The following is a 26,014-nucleotide window of genomic DNA, read 5'->3' on the forward strand; positions in this document are numbered from 1 at the left end:
TTTTTTCCCGCAAACATGATTAGCGAGCGCATGCACACGTGCGGCTGCAAGCTCGCACGCTTGACGCGTGCAGATAATTCGCACACGTGTGCGTGCGTGCGTGCATATGGCGACTGACTTAACAGACTGGGTTTGTCGGCGTGTTTTATTATCTCTCTCCTTTCCGGGGATCATCCCCCCCCCCGCCCCCCCTTTGCCCGGTGTGTGGTCCGCGTGGCCCGTGAGCGCGACATTTTCCACCGGCGACGAGGCCCCCAACCATCGCAATCCCCCTCAGCGGGGCTCGGCGCCCATCGCCAGTATCCCTCCCCGACAGCCGTGCACGCCCGACGGCCTCGCCGCGCTCGCGCGCCTGGTGGCGAACGTCGGCTGATCACGCAGCGAGTCTCGCGCGCTCTGCGACGACGCTGAGACCGCTGCGGCCGCGAGGCGGACACCAAGATGGCAGGATGCGCAGCGGGTTGGTGACCTGTCCGCACGGAATGCCGAGTGCCGTCCCCGATCTCGGTCGAAACATTTTGCTCGCTCGGTATCCCACGACAAGAGCGGAGTGGGGGGGGCATGCGTCCCGATACACGACGCTCCTGAAAAGGAACCCCGCGGGGCTCAACGATTCCTCCCGACGTTCACGGACGGATTACCGCCACGCGGTCCGTCCACGTTGCCCGGGCCAGAGGGCGCCACGGCAGAGGGCTCTCGGCCCTTAATCCGAGGGCAGGCGAGTTCACATCCTCGTCAGGGGACCCCCCTCTCAGCCAATCATCGTCACCATCATTCCGGGGTAAGCAAAAAGGGAACCGCTTTGCGGAAAGTCAACGGTGATTGTTCTATAGAGATACTGAGCCTAGACAAGGGAATGTGGAATTGGTCAACATCACCTCCGGCCCACCAATGAAGACAAAGGCCAACCCCTTGGCCACCCACCAAGGCGGACATCGCGACGGGGACTCCACTGCACCAGCCCTCAGTGCGCCGGCCGCTTGGTGGCAATCGCTCACGCTTCGTAAAGCGTACCGCTGGAGCTCCACGGAGCGTTCAGCTGGAGCTCCACGAAGCGTACCACTGGAGCTCCACGGAGCGTACCACTGGAGCTCCACGGAGCGTTCAGCTGGAGCTCCACGGAGCGTACCACTGGAGCTCCACGGAGCGTACCACTGGAGCTCCACGGAGCGTTCAGCTGGAGCTCCACGGAGCATACCCCTGGAGCTCCACGGAGCGTACCACTGGAGCTGCACGGAGCGTTCAGCTGGAGCTCCACGGAGCGTTCCACTGGAGCTCCCTACAGTGGTTCCACTGGAGCTCCGCAAAGCAGTTTCTGTGGAGCTCCACAGAGCGGTTCCTGTGGAGCTCCGCAGAGCGGTTCCTGTGGAGCTCCGTACAGCGGTTCCTGTGGAACTCCGCAGAGCGGTTCCTGTGGAGCTCCGCAGAGCGGTTCCTGTGGAGCTCCGTACAGCGGTTCCTGTGGAACTGCGCAGAGCGGTTCCTGTGGAACTCCGCAGAGCGGTTCCTGTGGAGCTCCACAGAGCGGTTCCACTGGAGCTCCGCAGAGCGGTTCCGGTGGAGCTCCGCTGAGCGGTTCCTGTGGAGCTCCGCTGAGCGGTTCCTGTGGAGCTCCGCAGAGCGGTTCCTGTGGAGCTCCACAGAGCGGTTCCTGTGGAGCTCCGCAGAGCGGTTCCTGTGGAGCTCCGCAGAGCGGTTCCTGTGGAGCTCCGCAGAGCGGTTCCTGTGGAGCTCCGCAGAGCGGTTCCTGTGGAGCTCCGCAGAGCGGATCCTGTGGAGCTCCACAGAGCGTTCCACTGGAGCTCCGTATAGCGGTTCCAATGGAGCCAGGCGTTCGGCTCCAGGCGCAACACTCTCGTGTAATTAACAGCAGAGCGCGAGAAACAACGTTTAATTAACGCTACGCTAATTACGCTAAATAGTGCCATTAACATGTTTATAAACAGGTGACAGCCCACGGAGATGTTAAACATACTTTGTTCCTAAGAAGGGGGGGATTTGTACAACATTTGCAACGGAAGTGTTTCGGCAAATGATTTCCACGCATTTCTGATTTTTATTTGTGTAAGAAGCTGCAGGTTACATTTAATATTGGCCAAATGTGTTATTCTATTTGATGTCAATATATTTGTCCCCTCCAGAGTAAATAAGACAAAGTACTGCCTTTAAAGACTCCGACAGCTGGTGTCCCTGTGGAGAGACTGGCAAATGCCAGGGTAAGGTGGAATTTCCATCGCTGACTGGGGCCACCAATTGGATGTGCGCACCAATCAACACTCATTTTGCACTGGGATATTGTGACCTTCGGTTGCAAGTAACTTACAATAATGCTGCTCTCTTTGTGTCACACCCGAGTTCAATTCCCACTCACGGCCAACAACAGCGACAATCGTCTGAACCGGTCTTGGGCCTCCCCTAGGTCGACCCAGCATCCAATAAGCACATGGTGCGATGTGTAAGCATAGCCACTAGGGATACAAAGGTGGCGTGGTTCTGGCCGCCTGGCCCCTCATGTGCCCCAACGGTCTGCTAAGCCTCTGCAAAAGTGATTCATGTTCTTTGGTTCGTTCGGTAAAGTCGCATAGATAGAACAATAATAATGTGAATAAAAATAATTTAAAAAATTAAATACAAATATTCATATTTATAAACTATACATTTTTTAAAAAATTGGTATTATTTTAATTCACTTTATTAAAAGAATATGAATTCCTGCAGTCACGAAAGTTTTCATTCAAAATTCAAAAGAAATTTGTCGTTGCAAGTATTTGTGTGCTCGTGTACACGTGCGCTGGTCCTGGGCATCTCCTAGGTCAACTCAGCCTCAAATGTGTATCTGGTGCACTTTGCATACATCAACACAGGAGCCAATAAGGTGGATGTGTGTGATGCAAGCCACAACAAACCATCGTGGGTCGTGCTGGCATTTAGAGGTGCTCTCTAATCGGCCTTGCCCCAACAGTCTATCAAGTCTACATAGAAGGTCTTTTCCTTTCTCTGAGCCTGCCCGTATGTGTGCACATGGTATCCATATACATCAACCTTCATTAGCTTGATGTATATGGAAAGCATCGTGGCAATAAAATCAAGTGAAAGCGCTGTACAGACAAAAGATAATAAACAAAAATATATCGCAATGCTCATTTACAAAACTACTTTAAAATAAATCCAAGTAATTTTCTGCTTGTACGAGCATTGCGGCGGTGCTCATCTCTTGTTGACAGCCCCGAGCGAGTGGTGGAAATTCCTCATTCCTATGGCAGGGTCGAGTAACTCCACAAAGTGGTGCTAATGAGCGAGCACCACTTTGTGGGATGACGCTCACACTGTCACTTTAGGTGAATAATCATCCTTTCAACAAAATGCAAATTAAACGTCTTACAAAGTGTATAATCCTTCTCTAAGTACGGCAACTTAAAACATCAGAAAGGGCAACACGTGACTGTGTGGACACTCATGCAGCCGAGCGTGGGGGCGCTGCAGCTGCACCGACAGCGGCGGATGTCACACAGAGTCCTCCTGCTCCTCCACGCAGGTGAACTGAGGCACGACGCACGGCGCCACTCGCCGCACCGCACGCACACTCATGCACACGCACACACACACACACGCATGCACGCATGTACACACACACGCACACACGCAACGCATGTACACACATGCACACACACACACGCACACACACACGCATGCACGCATGTACACACACGCACGCATGTACACACACGCATACACGTACACACACGCACACACACACGCACGCACACACACACACGCACGCACACACACACGCACGCACACACACACACACACACACACACACACGCGCAAGCACACGCACGCACACGCACACACGTACACGCGCGCACGTGAGTCGCCGCAAAGTGACGTGCGTGCTCGTCAGCGTGGGCGTCCCGCGTGGCCGGGCCCCAGATGTGTTTCCTGTCGGCGCTGCGGCCCTACAAGTGTGACGGTGGCGGTCGCTGACCACCACTCACAGCTCACCGGCGCGGTTCATGTGGACGCCGTCACGGCACCATCGGGGGACTCCGACGTCAATTACATCTGCGCACCGTTCTCAGTTTCTTCGGTAACCTGGTTGTTTTTGCCCCGATTTCTATTCGCTTCATTGTTGTACTTGGTTTTGACGCGATTGCTATTGTTGTTTTAGTCACCCAGGTCACTCTTAGCAAATGAGACTCATCCTGGTTTCTTGAGTTACCACCACCTGGCTCAACTTGAACTTGATTTTGAAACGCTTCTGATGGTCCCACACGCTTCCCTTGATGCGCAATGCACTGGTTGTATCACCACGACAGTTTTTAATCACCGCACGGAAGAACTCTGTCTCTATCAAGCCACCCACCATCCACAACTCGCTTCATTGCCACTTAAAGAACAACTATTTTAGATGCACATTACTATTTCGCTGTGCCGCCACGTGGCAGGCACTGGGAGCCATGTCAAGGGAGCAATGATCCCCTGACTTTCTTCCTATTTTGCCGGATTTTTCAGAATTCACAATTTTTCAGTTAGCACGCGAACAAACTGCTTGCAAACAGCTGCAACAAAAAAGAAGAAGACGTCACCGACTGACGTGACATCCGCTACCACCTTCCGACTGAACACTTTCCACTTGCTGGAACACCAATTCTTTGTATGCGTCCACAAAGATAAGGGCCGGTGGGTTTTTTTGGACTGCGTTATGCGCTTCTAGCGGACGGGAAGGATGTGCGGGCTCTGGTTTCCCAGTCGCTGGTTTCGCCACATCCGAGCTCCGTCAACCTCGCCCACTCGCCCACTCGCCCGCTCCACCGTGTCCGAGCACAACGTGGGACTGCGGTTGAGCACTTCCAGAAGTCCTGGAATGCCGACGGCATCTCTCTCTCTCTTGTCGTAGCAATAACTGAGAAGGCCACATCAAGGAAGACTGCCCTTGCACGTGGAACAGTGCAAGGGCAGTCTTAACAGGCTGAGTACTACTGACTCTGCAAGTTGTGGGATCTGCCAGGGAGAAGGCAATAATGGCAAGTTGTGGCGGACTAACGGCACTTGCCGTGATGCCTCATTATACTTCGTGACCCGCTCGCCTTCTCTCTATTTTTTTTTACTGTAAGAGCCAACCATGTCCATCCGGTGCTCTCCGAGCTGCATTGGCTTCCGATTGCAGGGCGAATCTATTACAAGGTTGCACTCCTTACACACAAGGTGCTTGCCGCAAATGAACCACACCTTGCTGATCTAGTCAAGGAGAATAAGCCGCCATGAGAACTCGGGAAATCCTAGCAGCTGCTTTTGGATAACCATCGAACAAAGACGGTCCCCTGCATCGAGCACTTTCAGACGCGCTTCTGCGGCGGTCTGGAGCGCTCTTCCTTCCGATATTAGGAAGCCACTGGAGCTGTGCACTTTTAAATTAAGATTCAAAATAATTTATTTACAACTGACTTTTTGTGTTTAGTTTGTTGTCTCTCCCCTGCACCTCCGATTAGCACGTTTGGCTACGTAGAGTGCATAAGAAATTCAACACATACATATTTACATTCCCATAATTTTTATTTTCGTACTGTCTGTCGTTATGACGCGCTGACCCACCGCTACCGGACACCTGTGAAAAAGAGCTTCATAGCTCATCGGATTCCCCCAGCTTAACATAAAGATGCCGATAAAAACTTGAATGTTGCTTCCGCAACGTAGAACGCGTATGGGGCGATGAAGGAGGACGGTTCACCTGCTCAGAAACACTGGCTCCATCGGTTGGCCAAACAAAAGCCAACCAAGGAAGGCACCGGGAGACTCTGCCGAGACACGGCCGTGTTTTGCATCGATTACACTGGTCAACAAAAAAAAGCATTTTTTTCTGGCCTGGACTTTTGCAGCTGTTTAAGACTAATTTCAGGGTGCTGATTCCAAATCTGACCTCAGATTTGCTCTACCACATCTCATTCTTATGCTATCGGCATACCCCATTTTCATTGATTTTACCCGAAATTAACTCTGTCACTTATGATTGCAAGTTGTTGCGAGTCAGTGACTGCTTTAGTGTTAAAATACGGTGCTGTATTTTTAGGATAGTGTGTTTATAATATAATTTTATGTAGATATCCACTTTATTTAACATCTTTCTTCCGCAGTTTTTATTGAAAATGCAATATTTGATATCTCAAAAACCTGATGTGATAGACAAAAACTGATGCCAGATTTGGAATCAGCACCCCAAAATTACCTTAAAACCGTTGGACCTTATGCCAGAAAAAGTGTGTTGACCAGTGTCATCAGTCGCCGGCCAGCCATGCCCAGCCCAGCTGCATCTTGCCAAGCGGCAGGCACAGCGGGGGGTGGCCTCGTCGCGATCGGTCGACCGTGACGCCGACGGATACGCGCGACGACAAATCGTGCGCGCGGCACCCAACTTCCCCGCGCTCACGAAACTCACGCGGACGATGTTACATTCATGCCACCGAGTCAAAAACTAAATACGAACAACCAGATGGGGAAACCAATACAAAGCAGTAAAAATCACGGCAAAAATAATAATAACAGAATTCTTGAACTGAATCGCGACCCAAGATCGTCGCAACGATTCTGTGGGGAGGAGGAGAGGTCGCATGGCACGACCGCCCGGTGGGGGAGGGGGGGGGGGTCTGCAAGGCACCGCGGTACACACTGCCGATCGGTGGCGGGCGGGGGGGTCTGCAAGGCACCGCCACTACGTTGGCGGGCGGGGTCCGGTTTGGGTGACGAGGTGCACACGGCAGTGAAAATGCGTCCAATTACCTCCATGTCCTTCTCATTCACCGTCCACTCCCCCTCCGAGTCACCTGCAGCAACGGCAACGACAACAAGAAACACAGCACACGTGTAAATCACCGCTCGGCCATCAGCTGCAACCTCGCACAGTTTATCCCGGTGATTAATTGGCATCCCGGCGAAACCACGCACGCACACACGCACGGCCAAAGTTGGTACATCAAGCAGCTGGCTAATCCCCAAACCAGAAGCCACCACCCGCCCCGCGCCACCTCCATTAACTATAACTGCCTTTACATCCAGTGCTGGAGGTGTAAATCATGTGGAGACAACTTAATGGCTTGATTTGTTTGCATCCAAATAATTTGGTCGATAGCTATTGACTGGCGCGTGGATGTGGACAAACAATGGGGAGCCAGGCATGCTAAGCGGTGGTGGCATAAATTCTGGAATGGAGGTCCCCTTGTTGAGGTTTCTTTATTTAAAAATTGCTCGGACCGGCGGTAGCACATTCGCCGCTCGTTGCAGAGTCCGCGGTTCGAATCCAGCAAGCCTCCCTGGTTAATACTGCAGGTGTATTCACCATAAATACGAGCCATCTGCATCACAGCACACATTAAAGATCTCCCGGTGCCATTCGAATCGAGCAGGCCATTGCGTGCTAGCGCCACGGTACAAATGGGACAATTTAGAAAAATGACCCACATACGACTCATTTTGTACTCCACACAGCAGCAATCATCGCCCCCTACTGGCAGACTAACGTCCGCTTGCAGGCCGTTGCCCGGTCACCGTGTGCCGCAGACGGGTAGCTGCGACTGGGGAGTGCTATTTGAATGTTTGAGATGAGATGTGATTTAAGGCACTTTGAGTTGTCGAAGCACTTAAGCAAGCGCCGTTAAAATGCGAAGGATTATTTTACATACAACTGGGAATGGCGAAAACATAAGATGGCCTCGTGGTCATCCCGGTGTGTGTCAGAGGATTGGAGTCTCTCTCTCTCTCTTCCTTTTCGTATGGTACTTGAAGAAAAACTGACAAAACATTACAAGTAGGATGCTCAGCTTGGCAAATCCACTGATGACTTTGGGAGTTGCTTGAAGAAGATGACAACCTTTGCGTGGTTGTCCCTTGTTACGAGCGAAAACACGAGTGTCAGTCAAATTGGTTGACCGGCCGAAGCAGAGATGCTACTCGTCCCTCCAGCCAGAAAAGCGATGGCAAAAAGTGTCGCGGAGTGCCGAGTCAGCACCGATGAGATCCTGGCTACCAATGTGGAATTCAGGTACTCGCCATTAAAGTAGGTTCTGAAGTGGAGCGAATTAAATGGTCTCAGCCTGGCCACAGCGACTACACCACCCAACACACCACACAGAAAAACGCTACGTATTTGCCTCGGTCAACCTTGCCTCCAAGGGATTATGTTAAAACCACAAACCACCCACTCGTATGCACAAGCAAGAGGCAGTGCAGTCAATATATTGCGTTAGAAAATATGTGAACGCTGACCGTGACAGAGTCTGACCAGACAAAGGCTGATTCTGATAAGAGGCTGCACTGCCAGGCTTCTTGAATGACAGAAGCAATGTTGTCAGAGGCTGCAGCAACAGCGGCTGCCATGACAGACAGACGCTAGCCTAACAGCGGATGGCCCCGACAGCAGCTGGCCTGAACCAGCCCGGTCATACAAGAGGCCGTCTCAACAGAGAAAGGCCCAATAGCAACTGGCCTGACGGAGGCCACCCTGATACCAGCTGGCCACAAAGATGTTAGCCTGACGGAAATTGACTGGACACAGGCAAGCCCAAGAGAGAAGGGCCCGACAGAGAAGGGCTGGCGCCTCCAGGAAGCCGCCTGTTGTCTGTCGAGAGGCCGGCCTCAATGCGCTGCCCTTGGGCGGCGCAGGCCGAAAAGTGGGGGTGGGGGGGGTGAGTGGCCCGGCGGGGGTGCAGCCGCGCTCCGCTCCCCGTCCCTCACAAAGCACCCGGCAGCGTCACACCTGAGCAGGAAATAAATGGTGGCCTATTCATGTCAATTGGCGGGCGTTAGGGTTTAAACGAGAATAAATGTAAACTTCAGCCACAAATTCCCTCCAAATTTGTAAGCCTCCGCTCCAGCTTATTGCCTCCCTACCTCCCATAAATTCTGATTTGACAGAAAGCAATATTCGCCGTGTTTCACGCACGTAGCCACTTTGCTGCAAAGCCACAAAAAATGACGGCTGCGCCCGGTTTAACGTACAGAACAAACAGGCGGCGGCGGCGTGTCGGCCGGCCGGCCCCGCGCAGCGCCACTCGCACACGAATCGCACGGCCACGGCGCCCAAGCCAGAGAAGCCGCGAGCGCTCGTCATTATCATTCGAGGCTTCGCGCACGAGGCCGAATGGCGCACCCACGGTCGGGGGGCAGTCAGAGAGTCTCCTCCAGCTCGAGCCCGCGCTGGAAACTCCACGTTTCTACGACAAGGGCAATCGTTCCTTGCGGTTTGCTCGCTGTCCACTCTTCACAAAGCGGTGTTTATTTTATAGACCTCCCCCACGGAGGTATGATTCATTTGACTCCCCGACTGGGAGTTGAACTCACGCCCCTTCTGATTGTGAGTCCAGTGCTCGAACCGTAGCACCAGCTGGCTGGATTTTCATTTGTACATCATTATTTAAAGGCAATATGTAATAATGTATACACTTTGTTACATGTGTATACACTAAATACACGTAATAAGCCACTTGAATATGATGTATCATTATGATCCAACCTACTGACACTGGTTAGAGAACTTGGCTCACACGTGGAAGGTTGCGAGTTCGAATCCCATTCAGGGGCAACTCAGCAAATCATTCCCTCTGGAGGCACTAAATCGAGTACCACTTTGTGAAACGTTAACCTTGAGAGTCTGACAATAGAAACGTAACAGAAAACATGAAATTCCCTCCAATGGCTGGGAATTACCAATGGAGAAGATCTTAGATTGATCAGGGAGGCTCTCAACAATATCCCACAAGTCTCTGAACAAACACCGGCGGACAACGGCACCAGACCTTAAATGTCAAAATTTGCTTTATTTATATATATGTGTAAAGCATATACTTGTGCATTTATTCTTTGACACAAGTCCCGATGTAAACAGCCGTACCCAGAACAATACACGGGCGGGCTAATGTGCGAGCTTCGCAATGACGGAGAGCCACTGTCAGAAGCATTAGCCCAACACCACACATCCTTCATTGGGATTGACAGCGGGTGTGAAGGTGTTTTCCAGTTCATGAAGTGCGTGCAGACTATGACCGAATCACTCGGAAGGCCCCTAATCTCGTCAAGCCAAGCAGGGTTTCGAGCCTGGACCATGCATGTATGGAGATTAAAACCTCGCGTAACAGTCGCTACAGGCTCGCCGCTGCGGGGCCACATTACCAACGGAGGGTATTGCGGCAATATCCATAGTTGTACTGTGCCATGCTGCAACGTCTACGCTCCCCGCCTTCACCAACCCGCCCTGGCCAGCACGGTTAAAGTATGCTCAATTAACTCCTCACTGACGACCTGCAAACAAATAAAGTGTGTAGGCCCTCATCCAGCAGCGGATTTACCGCGGCGCAAGCAAGGAGCACACGAGGCGCCACCGCGCGTGCGTAAGCGGCCGGACGTACCCAAAAAATAATCCAAATTCACCGCCCAACCCAAACGGAATAAGAGAACGCCCTTTTGCCAATAGGCACCGTCCGTTCCATTACTCATCGGGGGAAGGGGACGGGGCGGCTGGGAGCGCAGAGCCAGGGCTCGGCAGCCCCAGCTGTTCGCGGGGGCAAGCGGGAGGACTTGGAGAGAGGGGGGGGGGGTGAGGTGGGGTGGGGGTTGGGGGGGCGGGTTGGAAAGGGCAGGGGGGCGAGGGGGGGGCAGGTCGAGGCGGGGCAGCCGAGCATCGCGAACCGTTACGTGAGACCACGGGAAAACTTTATCCGGGAGACGACGTGCGGATGGAAGAGGTGATCTTCGGTGAAATGACCCGGGCTCTGCAGAGGGGTTTGGGTGGCTGCCAAGCCAAGCGCAGTGCCTGCCCCTTACCTCTTGGTTCCCCTACAGGGAGATGAGCTTTATATTTGGTCGCAGGTGTGTGTATATATATGTGTGTGTGCATAGCTGTATCTCCACAATCAAACGGCCTACAGAGGTTACTTTGGTCTCGAATGAAAGCTACGTGTGTGTGTCTTCTCGGAACGACCAACATTTCAAACGTACAACTTTGGCATTTTGCTGTAAGGATACATATTTTTTTTAAATCTCATCGTGTCGCGGGAGCTGGAAGAGGACGATTCCAAGCCGGACAGATAAAACCGAATCGAGCTGCACCATTCACGTCCCGTACGAGCCACGAGTCGGCGGCGGGGGTTGGGGCATTAAAGGCAACGGTTAACAACTTATTAGTAGCAAGCGATCCATACCATCAGCATTATCATTATTAGCGAGATGGGCATATTCTGCGGGTTTCATGCATCTACTCGGGGTCCGTAGGTTTCGGTGACAATGTGCAAGACGCTACGGGGCCAAAATAAGGAACAAAAATTAAACGGGCAGTCAGCTGCCCTAAGGGCTTGCCGCCCAGCCAGATTTGAGGTTGCGATGATCGTGCTCACGTCGTTAAGGGCATCTGCACCCCCCCCCCCCAACGAGGGCAGCCCGGGAATCCCAAACCAACACTTGGTAGGACGGGCGGATCGACAGCAGCGTTCGCTCCGCAAACGTAACGCTAAAACGTATAATATAATATATATATAATATATAAAAAATGTCCCAGACGTTTGTGGACAACCTTACCAGACTTACATGGAACTCAGCTGTCAGTGACACCGAAATGAGATCTATATATGTGTATATATAATTCAGATGCTGCATATTATAAATGCAAGTGTAGTATTTCAAACCATACACGCATGGCTTAAATTCCCACCGGCGATGACAAAACGGGGAAGACTTTTGTCGCAAGTCCACAGTGGCTGTCTCGCAGGATTCCTGGCTCCCACCACAGGAATGTGGAATGCCCCCACCGGTTCAGAACTGAAAATGTTGATTTCCACTGCTAACGGCTTATTTGAATATTGGGACACTCTGAAAGGACAACTTATTCATTCATATTTATGTTTACATTTACGTGAATACTGGGATGCAATACAATCACCCCCTTCTCCACTGCACCCCCCTAATGGCCTTAACAAAGATACTCATCACCGAGGATCAAACTCGGGTGGTTGGGTTCGTAGCGCAGCGCGCCAATGACTGAACTACCACTCCCCACACGCGCACTTACAGGCGTGCACAGACACATTCACACACATACTCTTGTACAAAGATGCTCAAACGCACGTACGCACACACACACACACTGGCACATGAACGCAAGCACACACATTGACCTAAGCGCACTCTCGCAAAGACGCGCACGCACACAAATACGCTTCAAAGCGTGTAAATGTCACTACAGAAACCACAAGTTGCCAGCACACTTGCAAAGAGTTGATATTACCAAAGGTCAGTGTTTTGTTTCACTTGCAGCGAGCCAGCCCAAACTCCAGTGCTTCCCCACCTTTATACATTTCATGAGGAAACTCCCGAGTCGAGAGTAAAGTGGGGCTCTCTCGGGGGGGGGTAAGGGACCGTGTTCCTCTACATTGGGGTCAACTCAAGTCCCTCCGCTCTCGGCCAGCGCGCGGAGCCGAACCCGCCACACACGGCGCCCGCACGCCGCCCAGCCTAGCCGTGACCATTCAAGAAAAACTCAAAACTCAACTATTTTTTATTTTACCGGGCAAGGCCCCCTGAGCGATGTAGCTGCTTTTCAGAAGCGGCCCGGCCACAAAAGAAAACTCAACAAAGTGGCTGATCACGTGGGAAATGTATAGCAGCCAAATACTCTTAAACGTATGTTCATTCTAGTTGTGGAGGGAAAAACCGGAGAACCCGGAGAAATATCCATACAAACCACGGTGTGAGAGAGAACATGCAAACTCCGAGTATACAGGCATCGTCAGGGTCAGGGTCAAACCCACGACCTCCTGCATACCACCACGGGACCCGTTCCTCCCCACAGCACGTAGAGAGCGATCCTGTCTCGCTCAGTACCGGCAATCGGGCTGAACGTTACCGCGTCACACCGGTGTGTGGACAGCTCTGGGCTGGCGGTGGTGACGTTTCCACATTGCCGTGGGAATGCCCGTTATAAGACTCCCGACAAAGTAGTACTATATTTATTGACCCCAGAGGGATGATGAGCCGCAAATGAGGATTTGACACTCAAGAACTTATAATTGTAAGATGGATAATTGGACAGCAGCATTACCTGGGCAGATTAATTTTGTAGGAAAATGTACGGTCATATTCGTATGTATTTTGTGTTATTTATTTGGATTTACTGCAATAACCTGAACGCTGGTGAGGCCGTGCCTGAAGTGTAACCGGTGCAGGAAGGAATATTCCCTTTGCTTGAATCAGTCTCTATCCACTATTGAGCCTGAATCCGAAATAAAAAAATCCCTACATGCGTAAAATTTCACAGACATTGTTTCAGAGAAGATTTAGGCTGGGGAAAGGACACGTAACGGCCTACTCACGCGGCTCACCTACGTGGGACAAGCCTTTCATAAGATGGCTGCAGCGAGAATCGAACCTATCGCTTTGCTTCGTGGGGGCAGGAAGAGCTAATGAGCAGAGGTCGCACCGACCAAACACAATGCCGGAGCCTGCGGCGTGCGTGGGCCTGGGGCCATGCGGCGGCCTCCGTGTCGGGCACGGCCCGGGTTGTGTGATGTGTGTATGTTGAACTTCGTTCTCAGCCAACCGTCCTAATCGGAGGGGCGGGGGAAAGACAACAAACTAAACACAAAAGGCAGTTCTAAAGAAATGAGTTTTCTACCGAGATTAAAAAGTGCATAGCTCCAGTGGCTTCCTAACATCGGAAGGAAGAGGCGTTCCAGACCGCCGCAGAAGCGCATCTGGAAGCGCACGACGATGCGGTGACCGTTCGATGGTCAGCCAGAAGGCCGCCGCGAGGATGACCGGAGTCCGCGTGACGGTTTACGCTCCTTGACGGCAAGGTATTGTGCGGCTCACTTGCGGCGTGCACCGTGTGTGTAATCCGCTGGGGCTTCTTCTCTTGCGAGGGCGCTGTGCGAGCCGACAGCGCCCGCCGTGCCACGCGAGCGCCGCTTCCGATGCTCAATTTGCGGCGTGGTGCTTCATTAGGAGCAGGTGGGGTGGACGGTGTGAACTGGGTTTCGACTCGCGCTGCGGAGGGCCCGGTTTATAGTCAAGGCGCCAGCCACGAGCGGTGAATTACGGTCGTCTCATTTACTCGCGGTGGTGATGTCATCCTCCTGTGCCAGATGCTGCTCTCTCCTTCCCACAGAATATTGTTAATTTTGCTGAACCTGGTGGTGGACGAGGTGGTGGTGAAGACGGAGTTGCTGACAACAGTGGTGAAGATGCCAATGATGATGATAATGAAAATGACGACGATGTAGTTGGTGATGGTGGTGGTTTTCGTATGATGATTGATAGGCCCCTGAATTAAATAAAAATAAAACACCGTCTTAAGAGTCACGTACAGAGGAGGGGTGAGCTCATCTCAACAGGGAGACAACTTGACTTTGACTCCAACTCGGCGAAATTTCATCAGCAGCAGCGTGGGTCACGTAAACAGCTGTGTTCAGTTGACACCGAATGGGGCCCGATAATCAGTTTAGGAATGTGTCAACTGTCACGCGCGCACGCACACGCACACGTGCAGTGCAGCGGCGCTTTTAAACCATTAACAATGCCCTCCTCGCAACAGAATGAGCGGGAGATGAAACGTCATGTCGGCACCCGAAAGCCCCCATTACGCCGACGCTTTGCGAAAAATCAGCGCGCAGCAAAGCAAGAGGCACGGGCCCAGACGAGCTGCGAGAAAACACGGAAACACGCGGACGCCCGAAGAGCGAACGATACGGGGGGAGGAGAGGGGGGGAGGAAACGCGCGCGTAACGTGCGTTTGGTTTGTGTGCATGTGTATTGTATACATCGTATTTTTTTTATTTATCTACGGAACGAGTAGATCGCGATGGAAGGAGGCGGCGATAATGTAACACTTTCCCGCTGGTGGATCTTAGTCGGCGCCGGGTGTCGGAGAGGCGTGCTGACACCGTGTAGAAAACAGCTATTAAAACGCACGCCTCTCCATTCGCGGCACGCGGAGCGGCGGGAGAGAGGAGAGCTCGCCGCACGTCACGCAGCCGCCACGGCGCCCGCCCAACACCTACCCATCGCCTCCCCCTTCCCTCCCATCCCATCCCCTTCCACCACTCCCCCCCACCGCTCCCCCCCCCCACCACCCTCCCTCCTCTTCCATTTTTTAATCAACCTGATCACTGGTCAGAACGATGCATAAATCAGGCCCTTAACGGAAAACGTCAGGGAGAAAAACGAGCTCATTTCTAGAGCGGCTCTCTCGCCGCCTCCCATCCATCTTGCTAGCGCATGCAGATCGCGGGGCGAGGGGAAATGTCAGCGGCTTCTCAACTCCGCCGAGTGTGACGGCCTCCACGACGTCACCCCGTGCCGCCCCCCCCCTCCTCCTACGCCCCCCTCCTCTCGCCGACCACCAACACCGCCGCCCCCCCCCCCCCACTCCCACACAGCCCCCCCCCCCTTCCCCAGCCTCACTCCTCACTCTTCCCTCGCCTGCCCAACTACACCTTCCCCGCTCTCGCCCCCAAACTCTCCATCACCGTCGCGCGCGCCCCTCCCCACTCACCTCCCCTCCTCTTACTCTCCCCGTTCCTTCCTTCTTTTGTACCCAACCACTCCATCTTTTCCACCCTTTCGATGAACAAAACAAAAACATATACGTGTGTACACACATGTATAAAAAAACATTTGAAAAAAATTAAATCAAATAAGAGAGGAGCCCGGGCCACACCGGGATTGAGAAATCTAACAATGGGGAGTGTGCCTCGGCGCAGGTCGAAACGGAAAAACACACCGCCCCAGCCGCCCCCCAACCCCGCACGACGCTGGGACAGCTTGATGGATCTGTTGCTCCTCAGCAGAACGGCGGAAGCGGCCCAAGGAGGCGGGCGGCCCAAGGAGGAGCGGGAGAGAGCTGAACAAACCTGGGAGGGGAGAGGCAGCGACAGCCGCCAAACCGAAGAGGCGCCTGTCATCGCCGGGCAAACTTGACTCGTCAGGGATCGGCGTAGCCGGGGCGGCTCTAGGTGTGTGGGATGGGCAGTGTTGTGCCGAGGAGATGAGACCGGGCCCTCCCATGGCAGGCGGGAGGGCATCGCCCCCCCCCCCACATCCCTATTAATTCCCATCGACCGCCAACTAATGGGCGGGCACGCACAGGTGTCGGCGTGCGTGCGTGCCTGCCTGCCTGGCGTGTGCCTATATTTACGGTCGTTAAGTAAATGTTCCGCGAGCAATTTCATTAACGGTGCCTCGACTCGCGTTTGCAAGGTTGCGACTTCAATTGCGGGTCGAGGGTCAACTCGGGCGACCACCACCACCCTTCACCCCTCTGGGATCGATGAAACGAGCAAGCAGCCACTTTGATACAAGTGAGCGTTCCAAGGAGAGACTGTCCTCTGCCATATAAACGTGGAATTTCCAGACGCGAATCGCCTGACCCTCATTTGGGCAATGAATCCACTCTGCCTCCAGAATATTTGTAATGTGGAAACGTCGTTTTTATTCACAGCTATTTCATTCTGCGATGATTAGGGTTTCCCACCGAGTTATGATTATTTTCAGCTCCATTGGGTGCGATCGGCAGATCCGTTAAGACAGCCGGGCTGCCGCTCTAACCCACGCACACGCACGGCAGAGGTGGTGGCCCACCGCCAAAAGCCACCACCAGCTGTTCAACCTGTGCCCGCTCACAGCCCCGTGCATCCGGGCTGGCCCGCTGCCTGCAGCCGGGCCGGCGAGCGGCCGAGGCAAGCGAGTGGAACGGCCCACACCTGGGAGCACCTGGTTCAGCTGCCCGCATGCCCCCCCCTCCCGCCCACCCCGCGTGGCCACCCCCCGCGTGCCCCCCCACCCTCCTCCCGCCGGGCCCACCACTCGGAGGGAGTGGCGCACCACGCATCGCGGGTTGGCGTGTTGAGGGCGTAGGTTCGACGCCACGCCCGGGCTGGCGGAAATGTTGTCGTTCCATTAGACGGCCTTCGTTTAACGAGGTTGCCTTCCAGCGCGACGGACGGAGGCAGGTTCTGCCGCACTGGAGCATCACGCTGCATTTTGACAACAACTAAATATGTTAATTTGCTTTATACTCTTGTGACGAGTATTCTCCGTTGGTCGACGTAGGCCAGCAGTGGATATTCTGCATTCTCAACGCAGGGCCAGACTCCGAGTAGCCTGGCCCCGTGACAGCCGGTGTTGATTAACTACGAGGTGGTGCTCATTTTCTCGACCACGAATGGGTGGAGTTGACCATGAACCCCGGATTACAACTCGTGACCTTCAGACTTGTGAGTTGAGTGGTCTGCTACAGCACCACTCACAGCCCGATGTATTTGTGTGTATATAGAAGGTGTAGTTGGCACAGTGGGGAGCACAGGTGGTGTGCGCATCTGCTAGTTGTCTCGGTCAGCCAACCTGCGGCACATGGGTCTGTTCCATGATCTCCCAACGGTGAGCCTTGGACACGTCACGTGGCCTCAAGGTGCACCAAGCCTGGCACAAGCACCGTGATAACATCACCGTCACTTCAAGGCGAACGGCGGTTGTTGTTAATGTATATACAAGCACACACACCTGTATGGTAAAAACTATTCCAATTTGCGTCAAAGTTCTCCATTTGGGGCAAAGCTCGTCTCCCTTGGCTGCCCTAAGCCAGTGGCAAAACGTACACATTCCTCTATTGGTGACCAGTCTCTCGAGACACGAACAATAAAATAAAAACTACCGAATTCTAGATAAATCCTCTCACAGCGCTACATTGCACTGGTGCGTGCAATCTCTTCTTTTGCGCCCACATTCCCCCACAGGCCCCCCCCCCCATTGGCCCACCGTGGCCCGGCCGCCCAGCACCCCACCCTCACCTTCCCCGCCCCCTCCCTTCAACGCCCCCCGCCCCCCCGGGCCGATCGATCGGGCTGACACGAGCGACACGCGGAGGTTGTTGAGTGCTCAATCGTCCCACCTTCACGTCGTTCATTCTCATTTCGGCCTGTCAGGCCTAGCCAGCAAGGCCTCACCTATAGCCAGGCCTGCGCCACGATTGCATTGCTTGCTCGCTCGCTCTCCCGCTCTCACTCACTCGCTCCCTTCACTCTCTCAACCACTCGCTCGCTCACTCACTCTCTAACACACACCCCCACTTGCTTACTCTGTGACCTACACTCACCAATTTGCTCGTTCACTCACTCTGCCGCTCGCCTGCTCACTCGCTCATCATTCACACTCACGAGATTTTCACTCACTCACTTGCTCACCCACATACTTTCCTAACTCACCTAAACACACCGTCAGCCACTCACACTCCCGCATTTGTTCTCACTCACCCACTCACTCGCTCCCTCACTCACTCATCCATCCACTCACTGACCTGCTCGCTTCCGCACTCTCCCACCCACATACCCATCCATTCACTCACTCACCTGGGCAGTGCTCACTTTAGAAATTCTTAAATTATTTTAATTTTACCAGGTAAGACCCACTGAGCTGCATAGATATTTTTCCAGAAGCGACCTGGCAACAAATGATAGCTCGACGAAGTGGCGTATCACGTGGCAATTTATATCAGCCAGATACTCAAGAAAAACCCGCAAACTCCAAATATACAGCAGGCATCAGGGTTGGGATCAGACCCACGACCTCCTCTATACCAGGCGAGGTAGTTAACATCTCACCCCCACGGCGCCCCACTCATTCCCCCTCTCACCCCCTCTATCGCTTACTCACTTCACCTCGTGCGTGCGCACGTACATGCGTGCGTGCGTACGTATGTATGTACATGCGTGCGTACGCAACGTTTCTCCCCACGGAGACAGCGACACTCAGCTGCAGGCCTCACAGGCCTCCCACATCACGTACACTTGGACACACGTTTTACACTGTGAGCAGGGATACCGAGTGACACTAAACACGGAAATCTCAAACAACTTTAGCAATGCTGCATTAACAAGCTTCTCTAAACCGCATACGTACACAATCACATGGGGACGTATAACACATCGTGTGCGTGTTCATTGCGGGAAGAGCACGTGATTCACAATACGACGGGTGTGAGTTCAAACCCCAACTGGTAGACAACTCAGACTACCGTCAACATTTAATTTTATCGTCGTCGATAAAACGACGACTTTGTGAGCAACCACGAGTGACCGAGCTAACGATCGATTCCCTCCTCGCAGTCAAAAATGTGGAATATTTACACCACGAAACTCCGAATCACGAGCAGAGACGAGCGTCGCGCAATGCCCGTTCCGCGCTGGGAGGCCCTTGAATGTTGATTCCGAACGCTACCGACACGGCGGTGTCTCCCTGCGTGGAGCTTGAGAAGCCGAGGCAGCAGCCGCCCAACCGGCGACACGAGAAGAGGAATAAAAAAAACCCGCACACCCGTCCCTTTTTCCTGAGTAAAATGCGGGGCGGCCAGCTTCCCGGGGGCAGCCGAGCGAGGCGGCCTGAACGCCGGCTGAGCCGAGCCGCGCGGCGGCGGCGACGGCGGGAGGCACGGTGCGGCCGTAAGGGTTTGTGACGGGAGGGAATGCTGATGCATGGCACGGCGCGGCGCGCCCGCACGCCAGCGTAAGTGTGATGCATACGTTCGTCAGCGGGCAGCGCGGGCGGGCACCACTGCCCATCGTGCTGCCCGCCCTCACCGCCTCTCGCGCCCGCCACGCAAACACCGCGCAGAACCACGCAGGCTGCTGGCTGCTGTTAGCATGGCGTGCAAGGTGTGCGATACGGCCAACAACACACCCGGCCGCCTTTGACTCCTCGGCGCTGATGTTTACACGGCACGCCAGGCAAGGCGTAGGCCTCGGACTCAGACTCAGGTCGCCAAGTTGGTAGCGCAGCGCCCTAAAGACTACGCCGCCGATCCCCATACTTCCCCCGCACTCGCGATACTTGCCTACGGAATACGGCAGGGCAGACACTCGCTCTCTCCGGCACACAGCGTGCCAAGCGGCTGTGTCTACAAAACAACCGCGGATCAAATGCATGCTGGGATGCGAATGCTGTATGAGTGTGGGCTCGTGCGGGACTGACCGTGACCTCCTGCCAGCCTCAACAAGAATGCGTGTGCATACACCTGCGTGTGTGCAAATTCACGTTTGAGTGCGTGTTTCGTGGCACGCACGCACACACACATACGGGTGCGTGCGTATTTTTATAAGCGTGCGTTTGCGTGCGCGCGAGCGCTACATCCTTACACAAACCTGAACTTTTTTCGATTAATGATGCGCAAAATTAGGTGATTTAACTTTTAAGTAAAAATGTTAAATCGGGGGGGGGGGGGAGAGGGGATAATCTGGGAGGGGGAAAAAACATCCGCAAACTTATTAATTAAATCAGCTCCCTCTCCTTAATAAACCCGAGACGTAGCGCACAGGGACTCGGAGACGTCAAACGGATTTCAACACCGTTAATCACGAAACGTTCTCCTGTGCTTCAGCCGCAGCGAGGGTTGCGCTGTTCACCCGCCGGGTGGCTCGAGTGGCCGAGCGGTCAGAGGAATGGCCACTGGACCTCGTGCACACACTCACAATTTAACAATATAAAAATAACAACGCCAAATGTAACGCTGCGTCCGCCGCACAGCGTTCGCCCCCCTCTCTCGTAGACTCCGAGGCGCGAGGAGGAACCGCGACCGACGTGCGGGAAAGGCAGCAGCCATGCGGTGAGACGGAGCCTACAATTGCCCAAGCCCTGCGGTTCTCTTTATACGTGCACGTTGAATTTCTTTTGCACCGTACGTGGAGGGTTATCGGCCAATTAACTGAGTGTTTACAAGTGATGAGAAAATCGGAGCGCCTGGAGAAAACCTACCGATGGGGGGAAACAATCCATCCTGTACAGACGGAGCAGGTGGAGCACACATTTTTTTCTGCACTGCCTTCTCCTGGCAGAGCCAGGCTAGGGCCCCCCTCCCTCGACAACCCACGGGAAGTGAGCTTCAGTCCACAGTGCCGGATGATTACAGGCCACACACGCGCAGCCACCACCTCCAGGTTCAATTCCCACCGCGAACGTTTTCCGACGTTAAAAGAGCCTGTGAAATGGGCTGCTATCAATTGTATGTTCCGATTTGTCTAAATTATTCGCAAACATTAGGCAAATGACCTGCCAGGGTATATATGAATGTTGGACTTCTTTCGCACCATACGTAGCCAACTACGCTAATCGGAGGTGACAACGGCAATAGAATCGGGACATCATCACAAGTTTAAATCGTGATTTGGGGTTGACTCAGCTCATCATTGTGAAATTGATAAAAATTAGTATCATCTTGTGGAGCGTTAAGAGTAGAGTAGTCATCCTATGCCGACCGGTGCTTGCCATGGGAATTTGTAATTTCCACCACTGGCTTTTGGGCATCAACAGAGTAAAATGCCTTCGGATGCAAATTAATTAATACGTAGAGAATTTCAATCGCCTTTTTCTCATGGTTGAATGAAGGACAGTGACGGATTGGACCGACATTGTATCAATATTTATATATTGTATATCTAACACTCTAAATGCACGATAGGATTTAGTTATTTACTGTCTACACCGCTGACATCCTAAAAAAAAAGATAACCTTTCCTGAGCAATGCTTTGATGTGTTGTTACGCCGGCACATTCTGCAGGCATTTCACAATCCTCCCATTCCACGGCTAGGGTCGATTGGATGAGTTCCATTTTGTGAAAAGTCTAGAGTGATGTTCTTCCTGGCAGGAGAATGGCTCCAACCATGGGAATGTGGAATTGTGGAAAGATGAGTGATGCCCCACACCTCTCAGGAGGTAATAAGACGGGGCCCCTGCCATAGAAACGTGGAATTTCCATCGCCAGTGGAGACGAGCGTGCACCCTCCCCCGACTGCCCTGGGACGGAAGTGGGGAGCGAGCGATTGGGGGGGGGGACAGGCGCCTCCGTGATGGAGACTTCATCATAACGGTGATGAAGGGACTCTACACGACTAAGCCAACAGCGCAGAGGTCCGCTGCTGGCAGACCCCCCCCCTCCCTCTTGCCCCCCCCACCCACCTCTCCAACTACTCCGCCACTTTTATTGATTTTACCTAAGGCCATTGGGCTGGTGGAGTGTGCACTGTGTTAACCAACGCCTAATGGCGCTTCACAATTAAAACCCAAGATTGCTCGTCAGTTTTTTTCCCGCATCACAGGCCTCACCGGCGACCGCGTGCACGGACTCGGCAGGGATTGATTCAGCGCCGACATACGCCCGCGTCTCTCGGCCATCTCTCGGCTGCCCCCCCGCCAACCCCCAGTCTCATCGAGAGCCGACGACTCCCGCTCATCGCGCGGGCACGGAGAGCCGCCGCTAAATCACACGCTCATTATTTCCTCCGTCGCCGCCACCGCCGCCGCCGTCGCCGCCGCCGCCGTCTTCACCCTCGCGCCGTCGTCGCTGGCCGCCGCCGCCTACCGCGCCCGCTCCGCGTGGCCCGCACGACGGGGAGCTCGCCCGTTCTAATTGAATCAAGCGGGAACGTGGGACACGGTGCCGGGGGTGGGGGGGGCGGTGGCGACGACGCAGACGACTACGACGACAAGCAACAAAAAAAAAACCCGAGAGCCCGTGACCTATTTGCATAAAGGGTAATGAATGACCGCGAGGGGTTAACGGTACGGGCAGAGCACTTAACCCACGTTCCGACTGCTTCAAAGCCTCGCTGATTTACAGTTATGCGTTTAAAGCTAAACCAACATCACCGAGGGGGGAAGAGGGCAAAATAAAAAAATAAATACAAATTAAATAAACCAACAAACCAATTTCCCACACGCCGGTATTTTTTTTTTGATCCCTGTTCCCATCTTCCTCGCTCACCCCCCCCAACCCCACTCCATCGGCAGGGAAGCTTTCATCTCCTTCACGGAGACTGGCCACTCCCACTGGCTGCAAAGCGCTCTTTGATGATGGTCTCCAAGTGACCACGGCACGGCGATTACTTTTCAATCTTCCCCCACAATCAGCTTCTAATTTCCTGTCCACGGCCGTCCCTTTCCACCTACCCACCGACCGACCGCCCTCCCCTTCCCTCCCTCTCCTCCCCTCCCCTCCCCGAGCCGCCCCCATGAGAAATGAGAGAAGCCGGGGAGTGAAACTTTCCCGACTCGGGTTACGGGCGCTCACCTCCGCCGCAGTGTCCCCTCCATCACGCGCGAGCCGAGTGGTGGTACCCGTGGGAATGCCGCCCCCGCCCCCGTTGGGCCAGCCAGAGCGCGGTTCACACGGCACCGCCGCCACAAACCCACCAATCAATCCCGCGAAGGCATTCTCATAGTTTTTGAAGGCAGCCAATAGCCTAATTACTGCTGTGCCTGCGTGGGCTGTCCGTCCGAGGCCACTTACATTTCATGATAACCACACGTAGTTGACCAACGATATCTGTAAACACAATTTTTTTTTTATTCCGAATTGTTTTGTTTTACGACATGCCGCGTACCGGTACCATTGGCGTCCATGGGCTACATGGCGAGTAAGTTAAACAGCTTTAAGAATTTACATCGGTCACGGTGCCCTCTTAACACTTCTAGAACATTCCTAGATCAGTCACACAACTCTCCAGGTTGCGCACCCCAACACGTACACGCCCTTCGTGCGTGCGCTTCTGTGCGCACATTTCATCGTGCAGTCAATATCCCATCACACAATGGAGCCTCCCTTAACGGCCTCGCATGCCAGATTGTTTATTTTCCGAGCGCTGTAAATAGACGCGTGCATTAACTCGGAATCTTTATTTATCCTGAAGAAAGCCGATGAGCAATGAAGCTCTTTTTCACAGATGTCCAGTAGACTAACACACACCGACTCCAGGCGGCATTGCCATGCGCTACAAATGTCGACGTAGGCGATTTCCCGGGTCACCTGACCCTGGTGTTTGGCTCTGTGCGCCAGTGCAAAGCTCCAACTCCAAAAGATGCAGAGTGCTGTTGTAAGGCAATGTTATGGCGGAGTGGTGGCGCCGTAGTTAGCGCGCTGCACTCTGACCGCAGCCAAACGAGTTCAATTCCTGGCCACGGCTATCATCCGTGACAGGTGATATCAGAACCCTTCCTGCCCTCCAACCCCTTCACTAACCCACCGTGACACCAGCGTCGAGAACTATGGCCAACAATCCACGATGACTGAAAAGGCACGGGGAGGCTCCTCAACCAGCAGTGGCTTGAGAATGGCTGGAATAAATTTTTATTACGAGCAAAATGTTTCAAGATATATATTCCTTTATTTGCACTTTGTATTATTTAACATCCAAAGCTAAACATTGCATGAGATACCCTTATACACACAATACTAATATAGCCCAATGGATTGTGTCATTACAACCTATGTTCGTGTAAAGGCTTAAATAAACGTAAAGTTAATCATAAATAAACGTAATAAAACTTAATCATTTAAAGCTGAATACAATTATTTAAGTAGCTTCAACCCAATACATTAAGACGATGATCGATGTTTAGCCATACAGTGTAGCCGGCACCACGCACGTCCGCCTTTGTCTCCCCAGAGCTGATGTCTCTATACACGGCACCAGCTGCCCGTTCAAGGCTGAGTCGACCTGAAGGCGGCAGCAGTCAGGCTCAAGACACCAGGAGCTACCGATGCCCTGCACCACGGCCAGAAACCAAACCCAGCTCGCCAGGGTTGTAAGCGTGGCGCCCACACCAACACCACACAACCGCTCCCCCCCGCACGTACGCACACGCACGCACAATATACAAGTGTGTGCGTGTATATAAAACATTGCACTTTCCTACATTAATGAACATGGCTAAATTTAAATGCAAATATCAGCACTTTATGGAGTGTGTTAATGAGCAATCTTGGGTTTTAATTGTGAAGCGCCATTAGGCGTTGGTTAACACAGTGCACACTCCAACCGGCCCAATGGCCTTAGGTAAAATCAATAAAAGTGGCGGAGGAGTTGGAGAGGTGGCTGGGGGGGGGCAAGAGGGAGGGGGGGGGTCTGCCAGCAGCGGACCTCTGCGCTGTTGGCTTAGTCGTGTAGAGTCCCTTCATCACCGTTATGATGAAGTCTCCATCACAGAGGCGCCTGGCAACCCCCCCCCCCCCCCCCCACTCGCTCGCTCCCCACTTCCGTCCCAGGGCAAAGTCCCAGAGAGGGTGCACGCTCGTCTCCATTGGCGATGGAAATTCCACGTTTCCATGGCAGGGGCCCCGTCTCATTACCTCCTGAGAGCTAAAATACCACTACCGCTGTTGATTTCACACATAGCAGTACAGGCGACTGATTTTATCGACCCAAGGCGGATGGATGTTGGTGATCGGTTTGATTTGAACGCAAACTAGAAACTTAAACTCGTGACCTTCAATCTACGGGTCGAGCGTCCGGACCTTCGTGGTGCGCAGGGCGGCGGCTCGGCCCACAAATACCACGCCGGTCTTCACAACACCCCGGTCGCTTCACGTTCCTCTCCACGCCGTTAATTATTCTTCCCTCGTGATCCTGCTCATGTCCCCCCGTTTTGTTTTGCCTCCACCTCACCCCCCTGAATGTCCTCTTCCCGCCAGCCTCCCCCCCCCCGGATGCCTCTCTCCCGTGAAAGCACTCACTGCCGTCGCCCCATCTCCCCCCGCACCTCTCACGCTCGCTCTCCCACCGGCGGTGCATCTCTGCATTTCGCTCGATTTCAGTCACACGGTGTCATTCACTTAACCTCTCCCTGTAGCTCTGTCTCTCTCTCTCTCTCTCCCCTGTGACTCCACCGCATGGTCAACGGGAACCGTGCCGGTTTGAGGATGATCGGGGCCGGGCTATAGAGCCCGGGGACCCACCATGGTGGCCGGGCCCCTACCCGTAACAGTCCTGAGCCGCTTGCCAGAGAGGCGGCCCAGCTCTCGTCCGCACCGCCGGGGACGTCGCTAGCTTGGTTCCCTTCGCGGCCGCGCGAGCGGTTAGAAAACGCAAAAAAAACGAAGCAACGCATTCTTAACTCACTAACTCGTGCCTACGTTGAATGTATTTTACTTTGTTAAACAGATGGTAAAGAGGTGGGGCCGAGCACGCAGAGCCACATTGCCCGAGCGGCAT

The 26,014-nt window shown here is 53.6% G+C and overlaps 1 protein-coding gene across 2 annotated transcripts in view; it reads right to left on the bottom strand.

Moving 5' to 3' along the window:
* Positions 1-26,014, bottom strand: part of ZCCHC7 (zinc finger CCHC-type containing 7) — a 211,574-nt gene that overhangs the window by 124,092 nt on the left and 61,468 nt on the right. For both annotated transcript variants that reach the window (XM_061565264.1, XM_061565265.1), the window contains exon 3: positions 6,778-6,821. In XM_061565264.1, the coding sequence (XP_061421248.1) occupies positions 6,778-6,821 (44 nt within the window). The remainder of the gene's footprint in view (positions 1-6,777; positions 6,822-26,014) is intronic.

This window comes from Lethenteron reissneri, chromosome 34 (genome assembly GCF_015708825.2).
Source record: "Lethenteron reissneri isolate LAM-NWPU_2019-01 chromosome 34, ASM1570882v1, whole genome shotgun sequence".
NCBI classification, from domain to species: Eukaryota; Metazoa; Chordata; class Hyperoartia; order Petromyzontiformes; family Petromyzontidae; genus Lethenteron; species Lethenteron reissneri.